General features: G+C 36.8%; 1 protein-coding gene across 1 annotated transcript in view; it reads left to right on the top strand.

Moving 5' to 3' along the window:
• LOC114662071 (CD9 antigen-like) overlaps positions 1-16,826 on the top strand; it is a 54,879-nt gene extending 38,053 nt beyond the window's left edge. Inside the window, exons 5-8 of the mRNA XM_028815389.2 lie at positions 4,432-4,533; positions 6,580-6,663; positions 9,382-9,465; positions 15,911-16,826. Coding sequence (XP_028671222.1) covers positions 4,432-4,533; positions 6,580-6,663; positions 9,382-9,465; positions 15,911-16,057 — 417 coding nt within the window. The 3' untranslated portion in view covers positions 16,058-16,826. The remainder of the gene's footprint in view (positions 1-4,431; positions 4,534-6,579; positions 6,664-9,381; positions 9,466-15,910) is intronic.
• The last annotated feature ends 3,459 nt before the right edge of the window (positions 16,827-20,285 follow it).

Genomic DNA, 20,285 nt, shown 5'->3' with positions numbered 1-20,285 from the left:
GGGAGGAGTTGGGGCGGGACAGAAGGCGCGTGCACATACGTTACTTTTCACGCTGATCGGGATTTATGTACTGGAAGAACGTGAAAGTTTACGTGCGCACAGATTCCTGTATTTGGATTTTTCTGTGCGTACGCACATTCCCGCTTTTGTGCTTACGCCATGTTATAGTGTGAGTTCTACGCACGGCGTTATACATGAGGCCCCAGGCGATCAGCGTCAATTTCTTCAAGAAACTTAATAAACTGACGATGCTGAAGTCCCCTCGCTCGAATAAAGTTAACGAGTTTTACAACTGGCTTCACTACGTAGTCAAGCTGCAATACGGATTTACACAGTTCTTCCTGGTGGATTAGGCAGTGTAAGAAAATTACCTCCTGCTCAGGGTTGTCTACCTTCACCCTCTCCTGGATTCTTTTGAGCAACCTAACGTTTTTTCCAGTCAGATTTGGTGATCCATCTGTGGTAACATTGGCGAGCGTATCCCAAGGTAGCTTGTTCCTATTTATGACCCCCGACACGCTGTCATACAAGTCCTCTCCCCGCGTTTTCCCCTTTAGGGATTCCATGGACAAAAACTCCTCCGTTATCTCAAAATTGTCATTAATCCCTCTGATAAAAATTAAAAGCAAAGCGGTGTCCTTTATGTCATTACTTTCGTCCAGTGCCAAGGAATATAATGTAAATGACTCCGCTTTTTTGTTTAACTTGCTAGCTAAGTCTTCGTCATTTAGCTCAACACGGTGAGTCACTGTCCTGCGTGATAAGCTAATTTTTTCAAATTTGTTCTTACTCTCAGGACACAAGATACCTGCTGTCTCTACCATGCACTCTTTGAGAAACTCCCCTTCGGAGAAAGGCTTGCTGGTCTTTGCTAATTTGAATGCCAGCACATAACTTGCTTTCATGCTTGATTCTTGGATGGCAGTTTGTCGGATAAAGGTGTTTTGTTGAGCCTGCAAACTAGCTGCCAACCTCTGAACAGTAGCCGTCCGTTCTTGAGTTGACTGGTTGTTCGCGTAATTAGCATGCTTGGTGGAAAAGTCACAGCTGATGTTGTATTCCTTTAAAACCGCAACGGTTTCTTGGAAAATAAGTCATACAGCCTTTAGCCGGATTTCAGTGAAAAAGTATTTAGTTGTCCATTTGTTCTGTCCTCTGTTAAAATGTGTTCGTGGGGGACACGAACACGATACCTAATCTAGTGGCAAGATTAGGTATTGTTTTATACTGCTATTAAGACTACATCTTGAAGCAGGAAGCACATGGAGAAGCAGGTGGCACACATCCGTTTCCATCCGCTGTTTATTTGTCCTTGTAAAGGCATAATCTGTAGGTATTTTGTTTCTTTATTAGTATATTCATTGTTTTGAGTTCTAGTTGTTCCTTTTACTATTTTGCAAATGTTTAGTGTATACATAAATATATACGTACAGTGGTGTGAAAAACTATTTGCCCCCTTCCTGATTTCTTATTCTTTTGCATGTTTGTCACACAAAATGTTTCTGATCATCAAACACATTTAACCATTAGTCAAATATAACACAATTAAACACAAAATGCAGTTTTTAAATGATGGTGTTTATTATTTAGGGAGAAAAAAAATCCAAACCTACATGGCCCTGTGTGAAAAAGTAATGCCCCCTTGTTAAAAAATAACCTAACTGTGGTGTATCACACCTGAGTTCAATTTCCGTAGCCACCCCCAGGCCTGATTACTGCCACACCTGTTTCAATCAAGAAATCACTTAAATAGGAGCTGCCTGACACAGAGAAGTAGACCAAAAGCACCTCAAAAGCTAGACATCATGCCAAGATCCAAAGAAATTCAGGAACAAATGAGAACAGAAGTAATTGAGATCTATCAGTCTGGTAAAGGTTATAAAGCCATTTCTAAAGCTTTGGGACTCCAGCGAACCACAGTGAGAGCCATTATCCACAAATGGCAAAAACATGGAACAGTGGTGAACCTTCCCAGGAGTGGCCGGCCAACCAAAATTACCCCAAGAGCGCAGAGACGACTCATCCGAGAGGTCACAAAAGACCCCAGGACAACGTCTAAAGAACTGCAGGCCTCACTTGCCTCAATTAAGGTCAGTGTTCACGACTCCACCATAAGAAAGAGACTGGGCAAAAACGGCCTGCATGGCAGATTTCCAAGACGCAAACCACTCTTAAGCAAAAAGAACATTAGGGCTCGTCTCAATTTTGCTAAGAAACATCTCAATGATTGCCAAGACTTTTGGGAAAATACCTTGTGGACTGATGAGTCAAAAGTTGAACTTTTTGGAAGGCAAATGTCCCGTTACATCTGGCGTAAAAGGAACACAGCATTTCAGAAAAAGAACATCATACCAACAGTAAAATATGGTGGTGGTAGTGTGATGGTCTGGGGTTGTTTTGCTGCTTCAGGACCTGGAAGGCTTGCTGTGATAGATGGAACCATGAATTCTACTGTCTACCAAAAAATCCTGAAGGAGAATGTCCGGCCATCTGTTCGTCAACTCAAGCTGAAGCGATCTTGGGTGCTGCAACAGGACAATGACCCAAAACACACCAGCAAATCCACCTCTGAATGGCTGAAGAAAAACAAAATGAAGACTTTGGAGTGGCCTAGTCAAAGTCCTGACCTGAATCCAATTGAGATGCTATGGCATGACCTTAAAAAGGCGGTTCATGCTAGAAAACCCTCAAATAAAGCTGAGTTACAACAATTTTGCAAAGATGAGTGGGCCAAAATTCCTCCAGAGCGCTGTAAAAGACTCATTGCAAGTTATCGCAAACGCTTGATTGCAGTTATTGCTGCTAAGGGTGGCCCAACCAGTTATTAGGTTCAGGGGGCAATTACTTTTTCACACAGGGCCGTGTAGGTTTGGATTTTTTTTTCTCCCTAAATAATAAAAACCACCATTTACAAACTGCATTTTGTGTTTACCTTGTGTTATATTTGACTAATGGTTAAATGTGTTTGATGATCAGAAAACATTTTGTGTGACAAAACATGCAAAAGAATAAGAAAATCAGGAAGGGGGCAAATAGTTTTTCACACCACTGTATGTATATGATTGTTCAGGCCTATTATTATGCATTTGAATATGAAGCGGCAGGATGTCTTTGCGCTAAAGAATCTGTTTTGTAATATTTATGTAATTTCATAAGGAAATAATAACAAGTAGTCTGTATTAAATTTGAAGGCATTTTTAAAGAAAAATGTATATTAACTTAACAAATTCTGATAGGTGTTGCTTTTTTACTTTATAGTTTCACACCACTTTCATTAAATGCCTGAATATCATCAGTGCCTTGGGTGTTTGGTGAAGGAGTGTTTAGCTTGCTGCATAACTACGTACGCAAACGCGTGGTGAGGGCAGAAGACCATTCCTTATTAAACACTCGGCAGTCACTGTCGACTTTTCTTTTCTTTGGCCCACTCATTGTTGCAGATGGGTTCAGAGCAGTAGCAGAGTAATAACAGAGTAACCAGGGCTCCGCAAAATCAAGTCAATGTATCACTGCGCCTAATGCGCCACCTGGTGGAACGCCAGGCATTACAGGACAAGGTCAAATGAATGCAGTCATAATTATGATATGATTTGATTTGGGCAATTTTGTACCAAACTTCGGCGGGCCGGATTAAAAAGACCAACGGGCCGGGATGTGGCCCGTGGGCCGTAGTTTGCCCACCCCTGCCCTAGAACATGTTCAACTGCTGCACAGTCCAGTGGCGGTGTGCTTTATACCACTCCATCCAACGCTTGCCATTGAACTTGGTGATGTGAAGCTTGCATGCAGGTGCTCTACCATTGTAACCCATTCCATGAAGGTCCCACCGCATATTTTTTGTGCTTACATTAATGCCAGTGGATGTTTAGAACTCTTTTTAGCTTTGGAATCGTTGGTGACTTTTATATACCATGCACCTTAGCAGTCATTTACCTCACTCTGTGACTTTACGTGGTCTTATACACCTTTGGCAATGAGTCTGATTGAAACACCTGATTTCAATAGAGTTGTGTTCCAATACTTTTGTGCATATAGTGCATATTTGTAGTTTGTTGTGTTTGCATGTATTTATAAAATAAAGGTGATAAGATCAGTTCTTTAAATGTTATATATTCTTAACACTTGCAGAACTGTCAGTATCATTTCTATAATTATTTCACAAAATGACAAAGTTGATATCATAAAAATTAATTTTAAGCATAATTGGAGAATTTAAAATATTTGAAAATTAGTTTATTTTATTTCCATTACTTGTTAATCCATATGTTATAGCGGTGAAGGGAAATGCCTTTATAGATACTTTGTCATACAGTGCAGTATCTGTCTTGACTGAAAGTTTCCTGATGTAGACTGTGGTTATATTTCATGTACTGCTCATAGATGTCATTCCCAGTAAAATAACAGTTCTTTTGTCTAATTTTTGCATTTCAGGTAGCAGAACAGCTAAGCAAGTTTTATGAAACTGTCTATTTGAAATATGTGCATGAAAAAGATCCCAGCCTAGTGGTGACTTTAAGGATTTTGCAAAATGGGGTGAGTTGATAATTTAATGCCATAAAGGAAATGTAGCATATCAAGGCATTAAGCAAAGAAAACAAGATAATATATTAATTAAATTGAAATTTGTGAATGCGGTAAAAATAGAAACAACCGAAAGACAGTATGGAAACGAGTCCACATCAAGAACAGAGAATGATACACTGCAAAGAAAAGAATAATTTGAACCAGTAATTGATGCAACATATCAATAATGGCATTGGTGTAAGGTTACACTATCTTGCATCTTATAACTTCATTATTTACTTGTTTCTTTAAGTATTATCTAGTTTCTAATATGAACAATATGTACTGTGCAGCAATGGTTTAATGGCTGTTATCATGACTGAGGAGAAAGTGTGCTTAGATAAAACAGGGATACTCTTTCTATAGACCTGGTTCCTCACCAAACTTGGTCCACAACTTCATCACGTGAATAGTTTGTCAAGTACAGACCACAAGAAGAATACAAACCAAAATCTGAATCTTTGAAGAACACTGTTTTCTTTTGATTTCTGAGAGTACTAAAGAGTTCCATAGTATTAATGGAGTTTTTTTGGCTGGTTCAAGTAAAAATTGTTCCAAGTACTCATACGTTTCCCTGAGCCCATCATGTTGGGCAGATTGAACTGATGGACTGGAGCCATCTACAGCAACCATGGATATGTGCTGCCCTTCTAGCAGAAGGGTGCGTTTGACTTCCACCAGAGATGGTAACCAGCAACAGCACTAATGAAAGCAGTAAATATAATATGCAGCAATTTGATTAAAATACAGTCATCAGGTATAAACATAAAACATACACCAAAGGGAGTAAGTGATAATGAGAAAATACAAGTAAATGAGCTGCAGAATCATTAGTAGCAATGAATTAGTAGAGAAAACAGGTGGTGCAATTGCTAATACCGGGGACTTGTGTGAAACTGGAGAATGTACACAAAAAGAAAATCTGAGTAAAGTGTCACTATAAAAAGTAATTTCTGCTTCATGTATTTTATGTGACTAGCTGTTTGAAATGTGTTGTTCACTAAATAAATATTGAAACAGTTGGCTCATGGCAGCAGACTTGTAAGTTTTTTGTTGACTAAAAATGTATGGTAACATTTAAGGTGAAAATATATGTAAACAATACATACTGTGTCAAGAAACAATGTACTTTACATTCATTTAAAGGTGTATTAGGCTATTTGGCTTTTTGAAGTAGGGCGATTCTTGCTTTTTCTTATTTTTCTTCTTGTCTCTGAGTAAAAGGATGACCCTTTCTTAAGAATAAATCTGTTATACTCCCTAACACCACTAAATTAATAATTTACCAATTTATTTTCCTCTTTCTAAAACATAACCATTTCCATTACGTTACCCACCACCTGAATCCTCTCACCATCAACATTCCTGATACCAAAGCTAAAGCTCCCATTGACTTAATCATGGCCATCAGCACTGGCTCCAGCTTGCCTATTTAAGTTGCCACCCATTATAGTCATCTTCTGCAGGGACACCCAAGATGTAATTTCCACCAGTTGTCCCAAAACTCACCTTTCTCTTTGTTGCTGCTTCTGTCCATTAAAGCATAGGCTGATGTTATTTTTGTTAGTCATCTTAACTACAGCTTGCTCATTCATCCTCTTCACCGTCATCATTTTATCTGCCAATTTTCAGACACAATTATGTCAACTTCAGCATTGCAATCACTGTACCTTCACTAAGCATTCTTGCATCTTTAATAAGCAAATAGTTTTCAGATATGCTCTTTAAGAATTTTTTTTTTTTGTAATCAAGAAACTTTTTCAACCTAATATTTAATATATTTTACTAATTTTGGTGGTTATTGATAAGTTGTCCGGAATACATCTTGCCTGAAGAAGGGGCCTGAGTTGCCTCGAAAGCTTGCATATTGTAATCTTTCTAGTTAGCCAATAAAAGGTGTCATTTTGCTTGGCTTTTCTCTACCGGAATACAAAAAAAGCCATGTTCTCGTGTATCAGCATTTTTAAAGAAGGGTTAATGGATATAATCATATTTGTTCTTTTTTTTTTCTTTTAGCTTAATTGTTGTGGTTTACTTGGATCTTTGGATGTACTTGTGAAAGAGACTTGCCCACCAATAGGTGCTTTTCAATTGTACACTGTAAGTATGCCTTCAAAACATTTGCTATGAAGAGTCATGATGCTTAAGTATATGTAGAAAACAGCTGCAATTATATAGTGTCATGTTTGACATATTCGTGACCTTATAGTAGGATACTTGCATTTTATTTGTTATAACAAAGCAGTTGATGAGGAACACACTTTCAGAAGAAATCAAATTGGCCAAAAAGAGTCACACTAAAAAAACAGTTTTTTAGCCAATGACCCTGTATCAGTGTGGAAAGGGCTACAAAATATTACAAATTACAGGAACCCACCCCCATATTGCAGTAAATCACAAATCGCTGGCTGATGAACGCTTTTTACTGCAGGTTTGATAAGCCCCAGAATACAATGGACATTATCTCCAGCCCTCTTAGATTTATACAACTCCCCCTCTCCACACATTCAACCTGCATCAAATATCTCTGAAGAGGATGTGTGTTGGCTCTTCAAAGGACAACACACCAAGAAAGGAACAGGTCTGGATGGGGTCTCACCCTCCTGCTTAAAAATCTGTGCTGATCAACTGGCCTCTGTCTTTACTCGTATTGACTCCAAGCCTGTTGCTCTGACATCATCTGTGGTCAAGACCTTTGAGAGACTGGTGTTGGCTTACATGAAGGACATCATAGTTCCCTTTTTGGACCCCCTTCAGTTTGCTTACTGAGAGAACCGGTCAGTGGATGATGAAGTTAACATGGGTCTGAACTACATCCTGCAACATCTTGACGACCCAGGGACATATACAAAGCTTCTGTTTGTGGACTTCAGCTCTGCATTCAACACAATAATCCCAGAACTCCGCCACTCAAAACTCACCCAGCTTTCCATCCTTGCCTCCACCTGTCAATGGATCACCAATTTCCATGCCAGTAAGAAACACTGGGTGAAACTGGGGAAATTCGCATCTAGTCATGGGCACACCACAGGGATGTGTGCTCTCCTCTCTTAGTCTCTCTCTCGACACTAATGACTGCACCTCTAAGGACCCCTCTGTCACCTATCATTGAGCTCATCAGGAATGTTGATGAGTCTGCATACAGATGGGAGGTTAAGCAGCTGGCCCTTTGGTGTAGTCAGAACAATCTGGAGCTAAATACTCAAAACTGTGGAGTTGACAGTGGATTTTAGGAGAGGTCCTACAATATTATCCCTCCTCTCCATACTTAATACTGCTGTCAAAGTTCTGAAAACGTACACATTTCTGCGATCTATAATCTCCTGGGACTTGAAATGGGAGACCAATGTAGGATCAACAGCGAATGTACTTCCTGCAACGGCTCAGGAAGTTCAACCTTCCACAGGAGTTGCTGATTCAGTTTTACACAGCAGTCATTGCGTCTGTTCTCAGCTCATCCATAACAGTGTTGTTTGGATTAGTGACAAAACATGACAAACACAGGCTACATCGAATAGTCAAGTCTGCTGAAAATGCAATTTTTGCCAGTCTGCCCACCTTACAGGACCTGTATTATTCCAGTCATAAATCGGGCTAAGAAAAATCATTACAGGCCACGACCTTTCTGAACTTTTTCCGTCAGCCAGGCATTATGGATTAATATATGCCAAAACATAAGAATATTTTTTTTTTTTTGGCCCATAGGCCATCAGGCTCACAAATGGTTTTATTCATCCCTCCAGTTCCCTCAGGGTCTTGCAATACTGTTCACATATTGTTATATATATATATTCTCTGTCTTGTGTTTCTTTTTTTTTTTTTTTTTTTTAAATCTGAGGTGTGTGATTAAATGTTGTGTATATGTCAATTATGTGACATAGAATTGGAAAGTCATTAAAACCGGTGTCAAACTCCTTGTATGCATGCATACTTGGCCAATAAACCTGATTCTGATTCTGCCTCAGCACAAGATCTGAGAATGCTTTTTATACATCTCTGAAAAATATTTTTATAAAAATTAATGTACTAAGGTCCCTTATGAAATATGGATCTTTGAGCTTACTGCATAGGTACTTCATGTTATGCTTATATAAATAAACATACAGTATGTGTCTAAATCTCAAGTTATAAATGTATACTTGGTTAGCTAGCCTTCTGCTCCACTCTTGATGATCCTATTACAATATTTTAAAAGCGGTCAAAACATGAGTTAAGCTAATGGAACAATTCATTCTTAACACTTTTCAGTGCATAGAATAAATATAACATGTAATTTTCTAACCTGATTAATCCAGACCAGGGTCACGGGGAATGCTGGAGTCAATTCCAACTAGCACAGAGCACAAGGCAGGAACAAACCTCAGACAAAGAGCCAGCCCATTACAGGGTGAACACACACACACACACACACACACACATATATTAGGGCCAATTAATCATTGCCAATTCACCTAATCTGCAAGTCTTTGGACAGTGGGAGGATACAGGAGCACTCAGAGGAAACCCATTCAGGCACGGGGAGAATATGTAAAATCCACACCGGGAGGACCTGGGATGCGAACCCTGGTCTCCTTACTGTGAGGCAGCAGCACCACCATGCCGCCCATACATATAACATTTTGAAGAAATTCATCAATGAATGGCATAAGGGTAACAAACCCAAATAATACATCAGCAGCAAAATGTTAGATTACCAGTGAACTGTATGATACTATCATAAACTATTAGAAAATGTACTATTTTCTTTAGGAACAAGAGAATTTAGAGCTTATGGATGTCTTTATATGGAAGTTAAGTGCTGTATTCTTTGTCTTTCAGCCCTGTCCCATTGCAATCGCTGATTTCTTTCAGTCTAAAGGCACACTTGTCCTGGCTGTATTTGTAGGAATTGCAGCCTTAATGGTAAGAAAAATGGCAAAAATTCTCCTCTACAACTTGACTGCAAACAACGTTTTTGTTTACTAAATCACTCTGCTAATTAATGCTGCTTTAATATTGTTGTGTATCAGTTTTTTAATTAAATAACAGATATGCAGCCCATTTGACTGTAACATGTAAAGCATGCTCCAAGAAGAACTGTTAATGGTCTAATACCACAGCAGTTGGGGCTTCTTCACTTAGGACCTTTTTAAGTTGTTTGGTTGATAGTCAGACCAAACTCTTGTAAGGAGAAATGAAAAATTCTTCAGCATGATATTTTTTGGTTGGTGAATTGATAAGCCACTTGATGATTTGCATGGAGAGGTTTATATTACACAATAGCACACATATTCTACAAAGCCCTGCTGGTTTTAGAGTGGAAATAATAGATCGTTATTTGGAACACATGCACAGATACGAAGAAGGCAGATTCAGCAGCGTTTGTGTGTCAGCTTTTAACTCTCCAGATCAGAGAATGTCCAGTTCCATTGCCTCAAAACACTACTCACATCCACAGTTATTCCCAGTTTCAAATAAAAACTAACAGCATCAGATCCCAAGGGCTGTGTATGTATGGTGATCGTGACTGAGAGAATAAAAGTGAAAAAAATAACTTTTACAAGTACAGTACTATAAATGTACATGGTCTGTTACAGACGCAAACCAAATGTATGTGTGTACAGTATAATATTAACAATAAGAGCAGCTCACTACTGTAAACAGCAAATACAGAAGACAGTCAGGATCGAATAGAGGGAACTCTTGATTATAAGTCGGCAAATCTTTCCGCTACGCCACGGAAGCTGTTGTATCATCCTTGAACCTTTTATGAAAGTGTTTATTTGATCTTTGGACTACAGGCTTCACACATTCTATAGTTCATGCCTACATTTTGTAACATTTATTACTAAAATGTAAAAGGTTTCTGTTTTAACAATGTGTTTACACAGATTACTGTAGAAACGGAACACACATGAAATGCATGTGTTCCAAATAACGATCTATTATTTCCACTCTAAAACTCCAGCAGTTCACTCACACCCAGATAATCAAACAAGGCATGAGCTGGGAGAATTTTGTGAACTTTCTGCGACAGTGGAGGGATGGAATAGCCGGCTGCTTGTCTTAATCGGCATATTTACAGGACAAAAGACACTGACGGAGAGGTGCGAACGGATTTAAGGTGGGCCAGACTTACGAGTTTTCTCGTAGGCTCTGGTAATTCTAGTATTAAAAATGTTTTGAACAGATCCACTAAGTGAGAATTTGATTTTCTCCAGTTTCAAATAGTATATGTCAGTTACCCACTAAATTAAAACAGATGGGCTAGGATTCTTTCATTTGAGCAAGATAAGTCTACATGCTAGTATTGAAGTAAAGGCAATTATATTTTATTTGTTCTTATTTTTATTTGTTCTTATCTACTTTAAACCCATCTGGCAGTACACCAAACACAATTGTTAATGGATTAGGAGTGATTGTGACACCAAGACTGTCTGAAAGGCATTTAAAAATGTTGCTCCAGAATGATGTTAATTTGGTGCACGTCTAAAAAGTATGCCCCAATGAGGCTGAAGCTTGATTGCAACATTCACAGGTTGGATCTTGCAATGAGAACATTTTGGACAATTTTAAATGAGATAGATGTGCTTGATAACAGATTTTAAGTTGAATAATTGTATGCTCTGTGTTCAGGCCAAATCCATATTTGTGAAATGTAGTGAATAAGTAGTCCCATTCAGACATATTCAATGTTTTTTTTCTGCATCCAGACATATCTCCAGAGTGTTAGACTTTGTGGGTGAATACATTACATTAAACAGGCGTCGAAGATTGGAAGCTAAGTGTCTGCCTTTAATGAATCTGGTTTGGTCTTGTGATATCAAAGGAAGCACTTTCTCAGTCCTTCTAGCTTGAACTTTGGAGAGTATCTTAACATCATTATTCAGAAGTGAGATTGCTTTGTATGATGCACATTGTAATAAGTCCTTATTTTTCTTAGGTAATTAATGCTTGGCGAAAAGTTTGAGGTAGAATTTTGTCTCTGGCTTCTATAAATGTTGCTAATAAAAGGGGAGCTAACTTAATTGAAAATTATTTAGAAAATTTAGGCACGGTAGGCATCAGGATCTGCTGCTTTCCCACTCTGAAGTAAGTTTATAGCGTCCAGTAATTCTGAGAGTGTCAGAGGTTTATTCAATTCCTCTGCACTGAGAGTATCTAGTTGTGGTATCTGTGATGCATTGAAAAACATATTCGATTGTATGTTGTCTTTCAACTGAGTAGAATATACGGATTTATAGTAGTCTCTAAATGTGTGCATTATATTTTTATGGTCACCGATTTTGTCTCTGTGTGTGTTGGTAATTACTGATATTGCATTGCAAATTTCCAGCTTATGGATTTGTTGAGCTAAGATCTTATTAGCCTTCTGTCCGTGTTCATAGTAATGATGTCGTGATTTAAAAATGAATTGTTCAGTTTCTTTTGTTGTCAAGAGGTTGAGTTCTGATTGCAAAGCCTGTCTTTTTCCTATAAAGTGCCTAATTTGGAAACCTGGCATGTTCTTAATCTATTCTGGTAATTTTACTGATTAACTCTGATGTCTTCTTGGTTTACGATTTATTTTTGTTGGACAAATATGAAATACTCTGGCCTTTTTAAAATACCTTCAGAGTTTCCCAGAGTATTCTTGCAGAAACCTGAGGATGTATTTGTCTCAAAAAAAAAAAAAAAAAAAATCAAATTTGCTTGGATAAAAATTCTCATCACTACGAGATAAGTATGTGGGGCAAAATGATTTGAGCTACATGATCAGAGGGGCATGGTTAGAGATAACAATAGTGTCTTACTTGCAATATTTGATCATGGTCAAAAAATGATTTCTTTATAGATAACAATCAATTCTTGAGTAACAATGATGTACTGGTAAGAAGATTTAGAAATCTCCAAGGGTCTTCTATAAGTTATGATCAATTACAAACTGTGTAATTGTTTTTGCAGTTTATATTTTATCGCCCTTGTGGCTGAAGACCTATCCAGGTTTGGATTTAAAGCACAGTTAAAGTCTGGCTATTATAATTTTATGAGTGTTCACATTAGGAATGGATGCAAGTACGCTTTGGATGAAGTCTCTATCATCTACATTGGGGGCGTAGATACCAAAGTCACTTTACAGTTAAGTACATTACCCATAATGATCACTAATTGCCTTTCAGAATCAGATATTACATCTGATACCACCAGTGAAATTGTTCCATGTATTAAGATTCCCAATCCTAGTTTTCTTTGTATAGCTGGAGTGGAATATTTGACCAGTTCAATCTCTTTTCAGCCGAAACTGATCATTCCTTAATAAGTGAGTCTTCTGTAAAAACACTATCTTGGCATTTAGACCTGTTAGGTGAGAGAATATTTTTTCATTTTAATTTATGATTGAGACCTTTGACATTCCAGCTCACAAAGTTCACTGTTTGGTCATAGAGACACATTACTTCTGAACTTTTGTTGACATTTTGTAGATAGATAGATAGAAGTAATTTCACCTTGGGATTAATGAAGTATCTAAGTAATTTATAAGTACTTTAAGTACTCTTAAATTAAGGTAGTACATTATTACATAAGATAGCTTTCACCTTAATTTCCAGTTTTAGCAGGACTTACTGCTATGATGCCTATTGTTGTGTTGGCATTTACAGTTGTGGGTGTAAAGAGGATAGATTAGAGATAAGTTGCTCTCTTTCTCTCCCACCTCAGCACCAATCCAACCCACACATACACCCCCCACCCCCCCAAATTTGCTTCCCCATGTGAGGCTACATAACACTTCACGAAGTTCCAGGCCTCTGACATACCTAGAGACAGAGCACTTTCAAAACACAACAAGCCCCCCAGCAGCAGTGTAGAAGGATTAAGATAAAGATGTATATTGGCAATGCAGTCCAAATACTATAAACCTAGAATATAATGTTAAACAGTCCGAAAGAATAAACCCAGGGAATGATGTTAAACAGTACCCATGGAGAAGCAGATAATGTATGATCCTAATACAATAAGCCAAGGGTATGATGTTAAACAGTCCGCTTTTGGGGGAAAAAAAAGTGGTGGTTCTGAGGCTAGGGATCTGCACTGGCAATCGGAAGGTTGCCGGTTCGAATCCCATAAATGCCAATAGGGACTCTGCTCTGTTGGGCCTTTGAGCAAGGCCCTTAACCTGCAATTGCTGAGCGCTTTGAGTAGTGAGAAAAACGCTATATAAATGCAAAGAATTAAAGAATTATTAAAAATAACCGAGAAGAAAATATAATTAATATAATATACATTAATATAATATAATAATGTATAATTACAGCAAAAGTCTCATTATCAATGGACCAAACTGAAGGTATAATCTTATTTGCCTTGCCAGGACACGATGCAACTCATGATCATATTTCAAACAGTGTCGGGATCAATTTTCTTAGTTCTTTTTCTGCTTCATCCAGAGAACTAAAAGTGTATAACTTTGCCTTGAATATCCACTCTCAGTTTAGCAGGATACAAGAGGCTGTATCTGATTTCAGCTTTGCCTAAGCACTGTTTAATGCTGTAAAATGCAGCACATTTAGCAACTGTGAAAGGTTAGAAATCAGGAAAAATAAGAATGTGGTTATTTTCAAATTTCTTGTTTCAGTCTGAGAAGTGACATCAAATTTAATTTAGATTGTAATTTGTCAAAACATGCAATAAGGCTTCTAGGTTTTGAAGAATTCAATCCCCATATGCGGTAAGCTGCTGATATCTCAGTGTCTGATTTAAAGTTCTCTCCAGTTATTTTGGAGGATAGTTCAGCTACAGTATGTGTTTCACTGGGTTTGGATTTTCACGGTTTTCAGGGAGCCCTTCGATTTTAATATTATTCCTTCTGTATCCATCTTCCAATGCAGCTAGTCTGAATCCAAGCACTTTGCATTCAGAATTTGCAGCATTGCTTTTTCGTCAGTAGTAGATGCCAGTTAAACTATTTTAATATGAGTCGTGAGGGTTTGCTTAACATCTACAAGCTGAGCACCAAGTGCTCTAAATTTATTCTCATACTCGCTCGTGTTTTCCTGTATTTTTTTTTTTAAATAATTTCTAGCATGCATTTAAACGTTGCCTCAAAACAATTACTTAACCATTTCTCCTTATCTTTAATATCCTGTAGCAGCAGCTTGTTTGTCTTGTTTATGTCCTTTATATCTTTTCTCATATACTTTGTCAGCTCCCCCAAAAGGGGGCAGTAGTTATTGCCGTAATTGTTACCTTTAGCTTGGACTATTCGTTTTGGTCTCCTCTGTACTCTGTGGGCATAACAAGCCCGATTGGAGTCAGTGCTGCTGACTTACGGAGGGTAGTTGACAATGGGTACAGTAAGGCCATGCTCAGTTCCAATGAACCACCTAGAATCGACAAGTTCTCCTGGCCTGGTTCACTTGCAGTTGTACTCCCACTGTCGCTCTCAGTTGGAGCCAATACTGCAGCATCAAGTTCCTGGAGATCTATTTTTTCACTTACCTGTTCCAGGTCAGTATCTGCATGCCGTACCTTGAACTTGAGGTCTGTTTAGAATTTTCAGTTTTTTTCTGAGGCATTTTTCTGCTACTAATGCTTGTATATACTTGCATTTACTTAATAAAGTTCCTCGGGTTCAATAAATACAGGATACCCCGGAATGATATTTAATAATTAAAAAAAAAAAGGTAAAATAACACAGCTACTAATGGAGTTCCGTCTCAGATGTCCATCTCCTGAAATGGGCGAGACCAAAATTATTTTAGATGCTGGCCTTTGTTTACATGCTATGTGCATTTAAAAAGAAAAAGGAGAAACTGAAAATAGATACCTATTGACAAGAACATTCTCCTGCTAATGAGGCTAATACATGAAATATTTGACAGTTTTGTTTCATTAAATAACAATTACTACAGAATTGTTAATGATCAGCTTTTGTTGTGCTTTCAGTTTGCAAATGGTTATAAGCCACAAATGGTTATAAGCCACATATACACTCTGTACAAATGTCAGTGAAATTAAATAGCTTTAAAAACTAGAAAGTGATATTACGTAAGTTGAAATGTAAAAATCCATTGTCACGATAGTCAAGGTACACTGTCACCCAGTTGTGGTCCTGGCTAGCGCTTACCATATCTGTACAAATATTAACTAATATTTTTTACTAAGGAAACTAACTAACTTTCATAAAGGACATGTCTTTGTTCTAGAGTGGACTCTTTATTATTAGACCAGGGCCTTGGCTATATTTTCTCAGTTATTGTACTAACTAGCCTAAAGTACCTACATTTTAATTAGTAAAGGCTATATATGTCTTCATCTTCTGTGATCTCAGTTTTGGCATTCTTGTAATTTCACAAACAAGTGTTTTCAAAGTAACCTTTTTTGGCTTCAGCTTTTAGGCTTGATCTGTAGTGCAGTCTTGTCCAAGAAGATTGGCTTGGGTGAGCAAACCTCAGTCTACGTCATTCTGCAAAACAGCATCAGCCCGCAGGAAGCTGGAGTGATTGGATCTCAGCTTTATCCTCCTGTTGTCTACTAAGCAAACTGTAACATCAAACAGAGGTCTGCTGTAATATCTTGAAAACTGTAACTTGTATAATGTTAACGTTTAGCAGCAGCAATACAACTTGAAATTCTGTTAAGAGTTTTGGAAAATGTTTTTTTCCCCCCATCTTTTTGTGATTTTTTTTTTTCTTTCCCATTTGATTAGGATCAACAGAATTGTTTAGGCTTTGTCTTTGCTTTAATTAAGCAAAAGTTATATCTACTTCTTGATCTGTAATAAAATTATCAAAAATGTACAATTGTGCAAAAATATCAAATATACCTACCTAATAATTTAGATTTTAGAAAAAATACTGCATTAATTAGGTGGAATTGGTTGGGACTGTTTTTATTTAATTTCTTATTTTTTTGTTTTCTCTTATCCTTTTATTCTTTAACAAGTGATGTTACTTTGCCTAGGGAGGAAATCTGTTCAGGATTTTGATTTTGCTCTTTTTATTGTCTGTTTAATTCTATTTACATTGTGCAGAGTGTATTTTAATTTCCTTTTCTGAATTTCACCATATAATATGCATGTTTATTGGTGTTTTCTGTGAGAATTGGATCATTATATACACCACGACTTGTGTATTTTTTTTTGTTGCGGGGTGCAGGATGACAGAGGGGATATTGGAATGGACAAATTTATAAACTCATAATTGTAAATATTATTAACAAGAAAAGTTTTTGAAGTAGTTTCAGAAAGTGGTGAAGGTTGCACATACAGCTTAAATTAGTCAATAAATAAATGCAAGTTTACTTTATTCTGAATTTTTGAACTTTTATATATAAAGTCTTCAAACATACTGTAATGAGCACTGTAGCTGCCTTTGGAAGAGCTGCATCTGTCATTGGGTAGAAGTACTTAATTCTGGACCATTGCAAAATTAAAATTATCTGTTACTGCTTTGACATGTAGCCTGGATATGACATGCATGGAATTGTGACCAAGGAGAGACATCTCATCTAGTCTTGGTTTCCATAAACACTGTATTCATTTCTTGATCATTATTAAAACTGCATTATGTAACAGAGGATTCCATACTTAATTTTTGTTATCGCAAAAGTGAGAATTACCTCGTTTACCTACAGTAAATTTCCAAATTGCTGAAATATTTAGACTTGGGATAAAAAGTGACCGTGATGTTCAGTTTTGCTAAAACATTACATTTCTATATCCTCTTTCGTCACTGCTAGACCATGTAGATCTTTAGCAAGACATAAAGTACTGTAATACATTCTTGTATTATCACACAACAGGCTTATTTAACATTTTTAGGTTAGATTAGAGTCAACTTTGTCATTTTTTGGTTTTGCCTTGCACTGAAACAGAATTAGGCTTCCAATGATAAAGAAGACAAGAGTTAAAATCATTATTTAATTAGTGCACAAAAAAAATAATACAGGATGAAAAGCAATTATTAATTGCTCACAATAATTAATCACAAAAATTGATTATTATATCAGAACGTTTTTTCATTTTATTTATCCAATGTGGCCACCAAGGCATGCTCCAGACACCCAACCCCGACACAGACTGACTGTAGGCACAAGTCTGCAACACATGTTTTATTTTCAAGGGGAAATGCTTTTCTTTAATTTCCCCAAGAGCACAATACCATAAACAGCAAACAGCACTTTTTTGTTTTCCTTTGTTTTCCATTTTTTTTCTTCCTAATGGTATTTGATATACATTAGCTTCCCCCCTACCCCTTATCTGCAACCTTGTGGCAAATGCTGACATGGGGATTAAAATTCCTATCAATTCCTTAAGAAGATTTTACCAGCGCTCACAAAGTTTAAATAAGAGCATCAACAAAAGTGGCACATCATCAAAGGTAGCAACTGCTGCATTTTGTGTTTTCATTTGGCCAAGTGTGCACTTTGATCGGGTACACCATATGTGAAAATTAAATTGAGAGAAACTGGTTACACTGCATTCTTTTTTATCAGTGCATAGCCCTGCATTTTGCAACAAGCCAACACTGCTGTCCACCTGCATCTTGGCAATAGACAACACCAATCAATGATCAGCATTAAGTGCTTTTTGAAGTTTAAAAGAAAAAAGGGGGGAAAAATTCAAATTAACCAATGGAGCCAAACCACGATTGAACAGAATGAAGTATGAATTTTCCCAAAGCTGATGGAGATGCTGTTTTTGGACATGATAAAAAGAGAACATGGTTTTGAGTGCATAAAAATAATTAACTTTTTTTTTTTGGCAGACTTTTATTCTAACCAACTAGATACTGAGGCAGTACTAATTTTAGGCTTTGATGTAAATGGTGATTCGAGATTTTTAGCAGTTTTTAGCTTTGAGTGAATAAATATTAAATCACTTTTCTGCTGTAATCTCTTTCACACCAACACTAGCAAGGGCTGATTATAACATGTTCAATAGTAAGCAGCTCCAGTGATCTAATAATATTATCTGAGCGATGCCTTTTCCAAGGTAACATACAACATTTGAGATAAATTTCCCAGGCAAAGCTGGGTAACACCACTAGTTTTTATGTTTCCATTGGTCTTGTTTTCAGTTAGCTTCCAGTTCCAGTAGTAAATTACAACCTCATCTTTCACAGTTTCTTTCAAGTTTCTTTTTTGTTCAAGCATCTCTCCAGAGTAAATGCCACAGTCAAGCATTCCAAGATAGCACCGTTGTTCTCATATCTCTACATGTGGAGCACAATCAAATTAGTCTGAAATTTGTTTATGCAGTTGTCAAGCTGATGACATGTTAATCTTCAGCTGCAGTTTGCATTATTTTTATATTGTTTAGTATTACTTTTATTTACTCAATTTGCAAATGATCAAGTTGTTGGAGTTAAGTGAGTGGTAAATGATGCAACACTTTAATTATTTGAAGAGACAAAATTTGGATTTTAGTAACTTGTCATATGAGTGGCATTTTATTCAGATTAAATAAACATGTGAAAATAATTTCTGGTGGCCTTTTCTAGGATAAAAGTTTACCTCAAAAAATGTGTCTTCTGTATTTTGAAATAAATTATGTCCTAACTGCCATATTTATAATTTCAAGTGGGTAACTCCCTCTCATTTAATTCTGTAGCATTTATGGAAAGATGGAACATCCATTATCTGTCCTTAATATCAGATTAAAGATGTTCATTTCTGGTTTTAGTTATTTATGATTGGTCTGTGTAATGTCTGAGTAACATACTTTTCTACCAGTTTCTATGCTAAAGATTAAAGAAAGGAGGATTATGCATTTTTAACATGTTTATGATGTTTTTTAATGATAGTAATTGTTTATTATTTCTCCAGCAGTTCCTCAAGTGTAAATTAATAAAAAAAAAAAAAATGAGTAGGGTTGGTGGGAGGGAGGCAAACATTATTAGTGCCCATTTTATCAGCATGTATTATGATAATGAAACCACTGAGCAAAACATCAGTGATGTTAGTATGTAGAGTCCGATTATTTAGACTTCTTTCTGAAACTCCTCAGATTGCATTTAGAATGTATAATGTATATATTCCTTCATATCTAACCTTATAACGTACATTGTTATTTCAGTGGATTACAAAAAAATCTTATTTTGTGACCAGTAGTTTTAACATCCACTCATTATTTTTATAAAAGCCAGGCTATTGTGACTCAAACTTTTATGTTGAAAAAGAATCAAGCTTCTTATTGGACACATCTGACCTACAGTAGTTGGGGGGATATTACCTCTGCACTCTGTGCTGGCACCCGGATCACTTTGTGTTCTGAGCAGATGCCCAAACTACAGACTTATCTTCCCTTTTACACTCTTAAATTAGGAAGCTCAATGTACAAGGTAGCAACTAACTTTTTTATTAATCCTACTCTAATGTAAATTTCAGTGGAATAACATTGTATTGTGACTTTTATGTAATGTATTAATTATATTTAAGGTTATGAAATACTTACGTTTATTGAAAATGCAAATTCTCTTATTTGAATGTCATCTGCTTTTACTGGAGTTTTAAGTTGGTTTAGTGTTATCTGTATATCTTCAATTAACAATGTTATCAATTGATTAAACCTGAAAACAGTTTGAAGAAATGCAGACATCTCCATGAACACATCTGGAATCTGACAGGTGCCCAAGCACTGAGGAGAAACACTCAGTAATCTTTTAAAGTGGTAAATATTAACCATTGGGATTTTGACTAATTTTACCTAGCTGCACTTTCTCTACCAATTAGCATTTTTATGGGGATAAAAAGACACCAATGTG

The sequence above is a fragment of the Erpetoichthys calabaricus genome, chromosome 12 (genome assembly GCF_900747795.2).
Source record: "Erpetoichthys calabaricus chromosome 12, fErpCal1.3, whole genome shotgun sequence".
In the NCBI taxonomy this organism is placed as follows: Eukaryota; Metazoa; Chordata; class Cladistia; order Polypteriformes; family Polypteridae; genus Erpetoichthys; species Erpetoichthys calabaricus.
This window is presented reverse-complemented; position numbering and strand designations above follow the sequence as displayed.